This window comes from Poecile atricapillus, chromosome 6, assembly GCF_030490865.1.
Source record: "Poecile atricapillus isolate bPoeAtr1 chromosome 6, bPoeAtr1.hap1, whole genome shotgun sequence".
In the NCBI taxonomy this organism is placed as follows: Eukaryota; Metazoa; Chordata; class Aves; order Passeriformes; family Paridae; genus Poecile; species Poecile atricapillus.
The window spans coordinates 12,003,337-12,015,931 of record NC_081254.1 but is presented as its reverse complement, the minus strand read 5'-3'; the positions used below and the strand labels follow the sequence as shown (position 1 = coordinate 12,015,931).

The following is a 12,595-nucleotide window of genomic DNA, read 5'->3' as shown; positions in this document are numbered from 1 at the left end:
TGGCCTGCAGTGCTGGAGCAGAGTCTCAGATAAAGCCACACGCTTCCCAGTGTGCGAGCTGACAGTCAGCCCAGGTGCTGTCAGCAGAAGTATTCGTTAGGCTGTCCCTCTATCTTTGGTATGGCTTCCGAGTCCACGCTGGAGCGGGCAGACAGCAGCCTGTTGGACTCGTCAGGGGTGTGCCTAGTCAGGTATTCTCCTTCCACACCTTTGGCCTTGGCCCCAGGAGACAGGCTTTCGAAGGTGACGTACGATTCCTGAACGTCCTTGGGTTTTCGCACAAAGCATTTTTTGCAGCGCCGTTTCAGTGCTCCGCAGCAGACCACCAGCGTCAGAGGAACAGCAATGACACAGGCCACGCTGATGACAACCACATTGATGAGCTTCTGCGTCCCTCCTGCGCTGACAACTTCATCTGTGGAAAATATGATGCACTGCTCCTTCCTGGGGATCAGCCCTTTCACACAGACACACACGATGTACTTGGTCTTTGGCAGCAGCCCGTAGAGAGTGACCTTGGTCTTCCCTGGCTCCACGTTGATCCGCCGCATGTCCCTCTCCCCAAAGACAGCATAAAGGACACTGAACACTGTGGTGTTCTTTGCCATGGGCGCCTTCCAGGCCAGGGTGATGCTCTGGTCTGTATCCCCTATGACCCTGACAGACCTCACCATCCTCTCTGGCTCCTGCTGGCCCGTGGTGGGGCTCACCAGCAGGTTCTGGGGGTTGCCATCTTGTGCCGCGTCCGGGAGGAGGAGGCTGTCTCCGGTGCCCGCCCCAGCCCCCAGGGTGGGCACAGTGGAGGTGGTGATAACATACCTTGCCACCAGTTTGTCATTGTAGGCAGCTGCCTCCATCCCGCTCGCCTTCCCATTCCATGTGCCTTTGGCACTGGAGTTTGGGTCGTCCGTGCTTTCTGAGTCCGTGATGATGAGCGAGATGAACGCCTCTGTTGCCCCCAGGAAATTCTTTGCTTTACAGATGTACTCCCCAGAGTCAAGGTAAGAAACTACAGGCAGGCCCAGGATAGACCAGCTCATCCCATCACTGGAAATCTCTTGGTGAACTGCAGGGGAGGAAAAATGTTAAATAAACAGGCAATAATAAATGGAATTAATTTCATGTTTGTAAAATATTGACTGTCATCAAATACCTGCTCAATAAAGTATATGATAAGGAATCATCATTTCTGCTTGCTACCAAGAACATTACAAAATCTCAGTAAATCTAAGAAAAGGACTATAATTAGATTATGTCAGGATTTAAACTACTTCAAAATAAATATACATGGAAATTTTGATGCTATTTCCTCCAAATTGATGATGTAACAGGAAATGTTCTTCCATTAAAGATAAAAGCTTGAAAATTCTTATGTAGATACAGTATTTAAAAGAGTGGAAGGAGCAGACAGCAACTGATCTATTCAACCATTAGATGCAGACCATGGAGGCAAAGAAAATACAAACAGTGGAGAATTTATTGTAATGAACTCACGCTGACTAGCCTGGAGTGTATGGAAAAATAGTTGAAAGATAATATCCCTTCTAGTGCTTAATTATTGCAGGTGTTTATCCTTACACAGGTGTAATCACCACCAGATTATATGTACATAGATGAGTGTTGATTTGCTCACATGATTTATTTGCAGGCTAAAACTAGATTTTTTTTTCTTTTTCTGTCAGTGCAGAAAAAAAAAATAGTTGGGATCTTGTGGAAGGGTAAAGCACCCTCTTGATTATTTAATCAGCCTACTTAGGATGGGCATGTGCTGTCTCAGCCCTTTCCTGCTGAAAGGTAAACCAGGGAAGTGTCTGAAAGGCAAAGGTAAGAGGATGCAAACTTCTCCCAAGCCCTCTTGGGGTCAGAATCCAGCCTTGGCAACCGGGGCCCCTTGCAATGGCAGCAAAATACAAGGTAACAGAAGTTACTTTTTCAGTTTAACTATTTGCTGAATGAGTATATTAAAATACATAAAGCTATGGATCTACCTATGGCAATTTTAATACAGACTGTGGATTGTTTCTCATTCCTTTCTGCTCAGAACACCAGCATTTCAAATAGCCACATTATAGCATTGGCACAGAAGCTGCCATTGCTGAGGAATAACCTATCTTTCCACCCACCTTTGTATTGAAAGGTGCTAGCATCTGATTTAATGGGGCACAAAGTACATCATTCTCAGTTGTAGCTCAAAGTAAACTCAACATAGGCTTTCAGGAAATCATCCCGTTTTATTTTTTTGTGGTGGCTCTTTTTCAAGTGTAGGAGGGATGATTGCAGTGTGATGGGTACACATTATCATTATGAGGAGCAGCTCTGCTACATTCTGCACATCCTGCACAACAGAGCAATGACTTGTGCACATCCCAGAAAATGATACTTGCTACAAATGGTTCTACTGCTGTGAAAGAAAATTGCTCTTTTCCCTGTTCTATGCACCAAGGAGCCCTATAACCCTTTGAGGATCAGGCCCAACACTTAGCAATTTATCTGCTGAGTTTAGATCCTCTTTGAAAATCAGGGCAGGACTGATACAGGAGTATTCAGGGCAAATTGGAGGCAAGAAGGTTCAGGTTCTGACTGAAAACTTATAGGACAAAAAGCTAAAGACAACTGTCTTCAGCAGAGCAAAGGTTTCTTCCCTAAATTCCTCACAAATTAAAGGACCAGTGTTACAATTACAGCTCCAGACTTTCTTGCGAATGGAAATTAAATCATGATCAGTCACAGAACCAGTGTCTGTCTGAAGGCTTCCCCCAGGAGAGGGGTGAGCACAGAAGAGGTGCTCAGACCAGGTTTCTTCCAGAGGCCTTTTTCTCCAGGAGAGCTTGTCAATCTGTCAGAGGAAATGATTCCTTGGAGACATTCCCACTGAAGTATTGTATTCTTCAGAATTTAGTGGCTTTTTTGTCTTTTAATATATCAGTAATGCTATATGTTTGCAACATTTTCTTTTTCTACAACTGATCTGAATCCCAGTTGAATTCACATCAGACATCTCTCTGCCAGAGATGTTTGCTAATGGATTAGCAATAGAATAGGTGAATAGAATATAGAATAATAGAATAATTCAGGGGGAAGTCTTTTCAGTGACTGAATAACTAAGTAACTAACTGAAAACAGCTTATTGCTAGTTTCATTTCATTAGCTCTGACAGATTTGCATAAAATCCCTCGACTTGTCTCACCACCACAATTGCTATGAAACAAAGCAAAACCAACTACCTACACATGATAACACACATTTATCTGATAATATTTAGATCAAGATGTAAGTAATTTTATAGTCTATAGAAAATCACAATGCAAGGGCGAATAGCACCTAGTACAGGTCTGCCTCACTTATTCCACGTGTGCAGAAAAGTTTAAACCAAACCCACCTGTGCCATTCAGCTGAGCCCCATCAGCTCTCCTCCAGCTGAGCTCGGGGATGGGCACGCCCGTGGTGCCACACCGCAGCAGCACCGTGCTGCCCAGGATAGTCTTCACCTTGGCTACAGATGTGTGCACCACGGGGCTCTGACACTTCCTCAGCTCCACCTGGCTGAAGAAGACTCCTGCAAGGCTCCGGGGGGTGAAGCATTTCAGCCTGGGCTCAATGAAGGCTATGTTAGGAGACTGGAAATTTAGGAAATGGACCATTTCATACAGACTGCAGTCACACACCCAAGGATTGTCTTGCAAGCCTGTCAAAAAGAAATCAGGGCACTAAGTCACTCCAAAAGCGCCTTTTGTTTCTATTTTTCAGCAGGAGAAAATGTGATAGGCTCCCAATCTGCTCTACAAGAACTGCCTGTGCAGGAGTCTGTGGGGTGGGGGATGTGTCCCCCCTCAGCTGTTGGCTGAGCCTGATGGATCCCACAGTTTCCAGAATGGAATAAATACATCTTGCTAAAGTATCTCCAGATCTGGATCTGAAATCATATTCTTTAAATTCAAAGCAGGATTGTTCATATCACGGAAACATTGTGATTCATGCACATAAAGAAGCAAAACAAGAATTTACTATAACCACATTTCATTCCAGGATGAAAAAAAAAAACTACTCATGGGAGGAGGACTGTGGATTCTTTTGGCATGAGGAGACTGAGGTCTCAGACAGGCCAGAAAATTCTTCTCACTGGACATTCTTAAAATATTAGCCAGATTGTCATGCCACTTTTCACACCTGCAATAGCTGTAGCTGATCCTACTTGCCTGTCATAGTTCTCTTCCAGCCCTATTATTCTAAGTTATTTTCATTATTTTGGTAATCAGTTACTTTTCCTGAAATGCTAATTTATATTGAATGAGATGAAAGAACTCTTTTAAGGATTAAATTGAAGGGTATGCCTGTTATGGTATATAAGAAACATAGATAGACCATAACTGTATAAAGGCTAAACACACAGAAGGAGATATGTTGAAAAACACACTCTTGTTTCAGACTCTTGGAATGTTTCTCTTCTTCTTTATTCTGCTCTCCCAGTTTGCACCTGTTGAATTCCAATGCTGAAAAAACGATACATTATTAAAAATAGACCTGTGAAGATAGTTCTGAAAAAGCAAATTTGGAACTAGAGCAATGCATATCCATGAAGAGAAGTTGCTGTATTCTGATTAAATCTGTGCCATCCTACTTACAAATGTTCACATCCAGCTGTTCTGTGGACAGGTTGTGGTCTCTAATGATTTTAGCTAGCAGAATTGGCACTTGGGATATTAATGCCATCTAACCCCAGGCATGCATTTGAAGTCTAGCCAGGATCATGGCTCCTAGGCCTCCTGCCTGCTGCAGCAGTGAGCTCTGCTCCCTCCAAGGGGGCTGTGCCTCCTCTTTTCCATGCCCAGCCCAAGGATATGCCTGGGGGCTGGCACCTGCCTGAAAGGGAAGAGTACTGATATTCCCTCAAACTATTTTAAAGATGCTGCTGAAAAAATTCTTCTGATTCTTCCATATTTTCTTTCCTGGGCTTAGCAGAGGATGTGGAAGTGATGGGTTTTGGCAGGAAGTCAGTTCTTGTAAACTAATATGTTAAAGTAAAGGAGACTAAGTAAATAATGAACATTCAGCTTGGCTTTGTTGTTCTATGGCGTTTTTACTAGCAGTTTCTAGTTCATGCACTAGATAACAATTGATCCCAGATTCCCTGGCAGGTTCCCCAGCTCCAGCTGAAGCAGCAGCAACCACGAAGCCCAGTGAGGCCTTTGCTGCCCTGCACATCACAGTTCCATGGGCTCACGTGGGAAAGCTTGCACCCTTGGCACAGACTATTAGCCAGCAACTTAGCAGAGGAGTTACTTCTTCTTGAAGGAGTCTGCAAGGGGTGGCTCTGGAGTCACAGTGATGCACTGCAGGCAAGGACCGGATTGGGCTGTTTCTTTTTATTATTCATGATTTTTTTATGCCTCCATGAGAAACAGTCATGAGCAGAGTAAAACAGAAACATGCAGCTGTGTTTTCCCAGCCTGCTCCGGTGAGGGACATGAATTTTATCTACCTGGTTCCTGTGGGTGTCCACAGGATAGGACCTAGAAGCTGGAGTGTCTGCCCATAACTGCATTAATTTTAGCATTATACTCATATGGTTACATGAATTTTTTAGGATCCTGGCACAAGCAACGTGTGCACAGCTGGATACTACTCAATTTGGCCACGTGCATCAAGGCATGGTCTGTTCACTCTCCTAATCTATATTGAATGGAATAACATTTTTACATGTAAATTGACTCTAAAAATAAAAAGGGAGAACTGCGATCTAGGGAGTCTTGCTAAGAATGAAATGGGCAACCCCAAACTTCCAGTTTTAGCTTAAAGATCTTGTTACTGCATCTGGCAAAGCAGGATAATGGAACACCTGCTCCTCTCCTGACGCTAGTGAAACCTTCAGCAACATCTGCTAAGGACACTAAAAGCTTTATAGGTGTAGGTTGTACTTTTTAAAGTCTTGTATCTCTTTTCACTCCAATCCAGTTTTAAAAACCTCACCTTCCTAAATTTATCAAGGGAACAAAGAGAAGCAGGTACTTGCCAGAGTGAGAGGAAACTTGGTGAGTGCCTCTGCTGAGATTATCAGCAAGTGCCTGAACTCACACCCCTGCCTGCAGAGCCCATGCATGCAGATGCCCACAGCTCGGTGACCAAACACAGTCAGTGGGGCTTGGTGTGCATACAGCAAGTGAAGACAGCAGATGGCAACAGCTCTGAGCCATCATCAGCCTGCTGTGGATTTGAACAGTGAACAACGGCTAAAAGATCATGTAATAATCCCATGAGCTAGGAAATGTGCTCAAAGCCTCACCTGGGCACCCTGCAACTGAGAGTCAGCTGTGAGATACCCTGACACAAAAATGGACAATTGCCTCAAAGCTGTACCTTTGAGGGGCCTAGAGCTGCCACCAAAGAGGGTATTCTTGGAGCTTCATAGCTGCCCTTCAGGGCAGCACTATCTGTGTGTGTTTGGGTTTAATTCTGTGTGAACAGATAAACAAGGCTCTGGGAAGAGACAAATTGGAAGCTCTGACCCAGATTTTATGCTCGGTCATGGCATTATTCCTCTATAATTTAGGCATAATAAATTACCCATCCTTTTATTTAGTTCTGCTTAAAATGGGTCAATTCCAAACACAGTGCTATTAGAAAAGAGCACACAAATGACGAAGAGCTGTGAACATATTTGTATTTCTATCCATGGCAGTGGCAATAACTAAAAAATCCTTGAGCAAGAGTCACCAATTTTGTGCTACAAAGGTCCAAGCACATAATCAAATTTATTTTTTGATCTAATCAAAGTAATCATAGATGGGTGTGATGAGCCTGAGGTGAGTTTGTTAATATGCAGATGAGTTTACACACATTATTTGGGGTATTAAATTGTATACATATAGTAGCAGTGTACTTGCTATGGTAACCACAGTGGGTGAAAGTGCTGCAAGAAGATGAGAAACTCTTGACATTTTTGCCCCCTGCAAAATGGCAAGCACTTGTCTTACCTAGGATGATCTTGGAGTTATCATTGGGGAAGTAGGGAACAGCCTGGAGGTTGGCCCAGGTGGCAATGAGAGCCTGAGGAAGAGTCATCAGCTTATTGCTAGACAGATCCAGGTATGTGATATTCTTGACATAACGAGCAGCATCTGGAGGGATTGAAGTGAGTTCGTTGTTGTGTAAATCCAGAAGCCTCAGCTGTGGCATGCCAGCCAGGCTTTCCCAGGGGAATGATATTAAGTTGTTCCCATCCAGCCTCAGCTCCTGCAGACGACGAAGACCCTTGAAGGTGATCCCACTGAGGCTGGCCAGGGAGTTGTAGGGCATCCAGAGGTACTCCAGGTTGTGGAGCAGGTGGAAAGCCTCTCCCGGCACCCTGCGGATGGCTGTCTTTTCTATCCGAAGCTTGGTTGTATCGACAGGGATGTTCACAGGAGGGAGAGTCATCTCTGGGTCATTACACAGCACTGTCCTGGTGGGGAAAAACAAGGACAAGAAAAGATGTGACTTTCTTTTATTTTGAAAATATTTGAAACCTTATTTTAATGCAAGATTTTGGTCTGCCTTTCTTTTTTCACAAGCGTTCTTCTTGTCATTTCTTTCTTGCTGCTGATCTCTGCACCATCACCAAAAATACATCAACTTGCAGTAATTCATATGTGCCTTCTGACTGCAGAGATCACAGTGTTGTGCCTCTCCTGGAGTGGTGTGAGTCTCAATCTGGCCCATTTATTGTTCCTGTTGGGTTTTGCCATCATTTTTTTTAGAGTATATATGATAGACAGCAGTGACAACATCCATGCACAGCAGAGGAGTCTAGTGCAAGTTAAAACAAAAGGATCCATAAATTGAACTATAAAAGCCCTACAAAAAGAAGCCTTATTGACATGTGGGAGGGCAAGAAGTTCTATAGATTAAATATGACACAGGAACTCTGGTTTGAGAAATGAGGATGAGAAAGCCAGCTAACAGCTCCTTGGAAATGCTCTGGAGTAAGCTCTGCTTTACTATGGAGGGTGTGTAAAGATGATAGCAGTCACTACACCGCAGGTACATATACTCATGAGAGTGAACGCACAGAAAATTAACTCTTTGGAAAATGTTATACTGAAAGAAAGGCAGATTTATGTGTTTTAAACATTCCTCCCCCATTTCTAATCTCTAAAGGTCAAAGCATGAAAAGCTTGGGCTGCATTTTTGCAGCCTTCGTACAAAAAATTGTGGCTTGGGATTGTAGAGAGCCATGAGAAATGAAAGGAGACAAAACAGGTCTCTCAAACTGAATTTTAATTTGCCTATCAGCAAGTAGGGGAAGGCCGGTTCCTAACAAAATACCAAGCTACCTGCAAAAGGTAATAGGTCAGATGGGTGTGTTCCATTCCACTTGCTGAACAAGACACCACAAGAAATGTGATGTGATCAGGCAAGTAATGTTTTCCTATCACACCACCTCTATAAACAGAATATTACAAAGCTGTCAAAACCAGACTGGTTTTGGCTGAAAGCAATTATTTCTCTACTATCAACAAAAAACATATAACATTGCTGAACTGCTCAGGCAGACCTCACAGATTTAAATGCTATTTGAGCCTATAGTTAAATTGTTAATTTATGATCAAAACACAGTACATTACTCTCACCCAACACTTTTATTGTGGCATTAAATCCTGCCCACCCCCTACTGAAAGTTGAGATTTTGAGGAAGATAAGAATCTATCACAAAAGAAAAATCCAGAAACCCACTTACAATAAAACATTTTTTCTTTGTGTAGTCATGTCACAAAATGTTTACTCACAAAGACCATGGCAGTAAAGCAGAATGGTTCTCACAGTGTCCCTAAATTATGTCAGTGAGCACTAAACATTTAATCTATGGGATAATCTCCTTCTAGTGGGAAATATGAATCATAATGCAGAAAAAATGTGGCATTATGCTCCTTAAGGGACTAATGGATATTTGCTTTATTATGTGTCTTACTAAAATGCACAACAGCTTTTTCCAGTCACTGAGAGGAAATTCCCCTGGGAACTGTGGCATTTATGGAGCAATAATTGGCTCTCACACTGTTGCACCCCCTTTTAACAATTGCAGGCTACTCGTGTCTCTACCATGCTGCTTCTTACTGGGAAAGTTTCTAGTATTAAATCTATAGTACCATAAAAGAGATAAGAAAGTAGAGCTATTTCATGGGGTTCCAAAATATCTCATTTCAGTAGTGAAAAAATATTTCAGTCTAGAAAAAGTTTATTACAAAAGATTTTGCAAATCCTGTATCTGTCACAAAACCTCCTCTGCTGTGAACCACACCTTGTGAAAATATGGCCTCTATTCTCTTTAAGTCAGATACTTTGTGCTTACCCTTCAGAAGGACTCTTTTGTAACAGTCCTCCAGAGAAATGTATGTACAATGGCTTTGCATTCAAAGATGGATGTCCTTCTGGTCTTGTCTTCTTTTTTAACAGAAAGTTTCCAGTCTGAGAATGAACTTCTTTTATTTATTTTCTTTTTTGTTACTATCTGGTTTTTTGGTTTATTCTTGTCTAAAGTCCATTGCTATGCCTAAAATCTCCAGCTGAAGGATTTTTTAAGTAAATTGCTGGGTTTGGTACCACAACATGAATCAAATCTGGTCACAGTTTAGCAACAAACCAGCAGAGCAGAATGAAGCCTTACAGAACCAAAATTTTCAACATAAAGGTAAAAAAAAATAAAATGTTGTTTAAATTTTATTCCCTTTTTGCCATTACACTAGCAATAATTATGTCGCTTCTGTTCTCACAGAGGAGATGCCCAAACGCTTTCTCTGAAATCAGCTTACTGTGTTTTCAGAAGCTAATCCTCCACAAATATAGCTAGAGCACGGAGCAACTGGAAAAATAATGGCCACAAAGTCCCGACACAATATTTTCTCCTGCGAGCATCCTTCCGGAGGAGCAGGAGCAGGAGAACCCCCCGACCCCCCGCGCCTCGCCCCGCGTACCTGGCCTTGGTGCCCTCGCTGAGGCTGTGGAAGGCACAGCTGCACTGCGAGGGGCAGGAGCCCCCCGCCCGGGGCAGCCCCAGCAGCGCCGAGCAGCACAGCACCGTCACCGCCAGCCACATGGCCACCTGGGCATGGAGCACACCTGGCTCTAGGCAGCGTGGAGGGCTTCGCCTATTGTTTTATCCATCGGCCGGTCACATCTTGTTAACTCCCTTTTGTTTTCAGCCGCGCTGTGATCTTCCAGCCCTCGCTGAGTCCATCAGATAAAAAAGGATAGGCAGGGATTAAGGATGGGGACTTGAGTTATTTTCATGAAGGTGCTTATTGCTTCCTGGAACCATACTAACGGCGTTTCTTCCTTCAGCAGCTCCTTCAAAACACCCTCCTCTGGCAGTCTGGGGCTCTCATGCAAGAAAAAAACAAATATATTTTTGTGGGACCTACATCACAGGCAAGATAACTGTTATCTGACCTTGAGTTCATAATAATTTACTTCCTCGCAGAGGTGCTGGGAAGATTTAAAACAGTTGTTTCTGCTAATGAAATGTAAGCTTTCTATCTCAGAACACTAATATATATATACACATATACATATATATATATAGTGATGCTATTAAAAGGCTTTATTTTCTTTCAAAGGCTCCTAGTTTGATAAAGAAATTATTGAACTGTTGGCAACAAGCCTGATACTGATAAACAGTTAATAACCCAGCAAATAGGTACATATTTCAGTTTCTGCCAGAGCTAGCACACACCTGCAGGACTGGCCACTGTGCTCTGACTTGCTGACACAGCTAAGCTCAGGTAAGGGACCTTTCTGGGGAGTGCCACCAGATGTAAGGCTGTGTGGCAGGAATTCAGGAATGCTAAGAAAAGCTCAGCTCTGTCTTAAGTTCAGCCAAAGACTCATCGCACTTTTCCAGCATTCCTCCCTATTATGGACCTGTTGATACTGCTTTTCCTTTTGAAATACATAATGAGAAGTTACCACTCAGAAGTGCAGCAATAACAGTACAAACTACCTGAAGTTTAATGACTATGTTTACATCAATGTTGTTCCTAACAAAGATTGCTCACCAGGATTTCTGGAGTGGAGCTCTTCTCATGCAGAGTTTATTGTGCGTGTTTCACAATGAAATTATGCTGATAATTTTCAATAATTCTGGGTAATGAACTTTCAAATTTTCAAAGTAATCTAGATGGGGTTTGGGGCTAACTAATAAAGATGTTTTATGGTGCCATAGTTTCACATAAGCTTGTTTCCTATGAACTTGTTTCACAAGCTACTCCGATAATTAATTAAGGCTTGCAGAAATCATTTATTGAGAGGATGGCCCAAAGGATTACTTTTTCCCTTGCCATTTTCACATTCTACATTTACTGTTGTTCCAAGAGAAATTCAAGTATCCCATTATTTATTTCTGAAGAGATGAAACATAATGCAGTGCTGCTCGTTAACTATCCATAGTTGTTCTCTCATTGACTTCCATTAGGTCCCATTTCTAGATCTAATGATTTCTCAGTTCCCTTAATGATCTCCAAGCTAAGACCAAGCTTATTGGTTTTTTTTTAGTGTAGTCATTGGTCAATTTGCCTTGCTGCCCAGACTCTGCTTCAGCTCAATACTCACAACATTGACTGAAACATCTGAAGTTAAATTCTACTTGAAAAGGCAATGCAATGTAATTAACCTCTTGCATTTGTTTTTTCTTCAATACATCTGATAAAGTAGCTGCCCCCCACTGGAGCTCTTGGATAATGAACTTGTAGAACTGTATTGTAAGTTTGCTTTCATGAACCAAAATTTTGCCTCACTAATGAAACATTTAAGTTACCACTAAATGTCAGGAGCAGTAGAAGTAAACTTAATTTGTAAAAATCAACAGCAATCAATAAAGCATGCCTTAGCAGCAGCTAATGCTCTGCATTTTGTCAAGAAAGCTGCTATTTACTTAACATGACAGAGTCGCTTCTGAACAAGAGAAAGACCTGGAGGTAGGCTGAGAGATTATTAAAACCAGATAAATAAAAGATGCATCATCAACAGGTTTCCCATCTTGGAGTGTATTCACAAATGTGTCCCTGGAAAGAGGAAAAGAGAGGGAAAAGGACCAGTCAGCTAATAACCTAGTTATGTTTTATCAGCACTTACTTGTTGGACTTTTCCCTCCCTGTTGACTGTAATATATTATAATCCTCCATCGATACATCACCACCAAATGATGCAAATGATGGGTTAATCATCAAGAGAGAGATACACCCATGTTAGGCATGATTTGAATGGTCAAGAGAGTCTTGCCATCATCCTTGGGTCTGCCCTCAGCTTGCAGAAACTCAACCAGAGGTTCATCAGGAGGTGTGGAAACCAGCTCAGTTAGGCTTTAGACATAAGGGACTGGAGAAGGAGGGCCTTGGTGCACAGGGAGCAGATATATTCCCCTGGTTCACAAGCTTCATAGATCATGGAATCACACAGTGGTTTGATTTGGTTTGGGAGGGACCTTAAAGTCACCAAATTCCAAACTTGCTGGGACAACTTCCACTAGAACTGGTTGCTCAAGACCCATCCAACCTGGCCTTGAACACTTCCAGTGATGGGGCATCCACACCTTCTGTGGCCATTCTGTTCCAGTGCTTCACTGCTT

General features: G+C 42.6%; 1 protein-coding gene across 1 annotated transcript; it reads right to left on the bottom strand.

Moving 5' to 3' along the window:
* Positions 1-80: 80 nt before the first annotated feature.
* LRIT1 (leucine rich repeat, Ig-like and transmembrane domains 1) lies at positions 81-10,069 on the bottom strand. The gene is made up of 4 exons (XM_058841910.1): positions 9,948-10,069; positions 6,972-7,438; positions 3,380-3,685; positions 81-1,066 (listed from the first exon to the last, which is right to left on the bottom strand). The coding sequence occupies exons 1-4, from the start codon at positions 10,067-10,069 to the stop codon at positions 81-83; spliced, it is 1,881 nt and encodes a 626-aa protein (XP_058697893.1).
* Between the last annotated feature and the right edge of the window lie 2,526 nt (positions 10,070-12,595).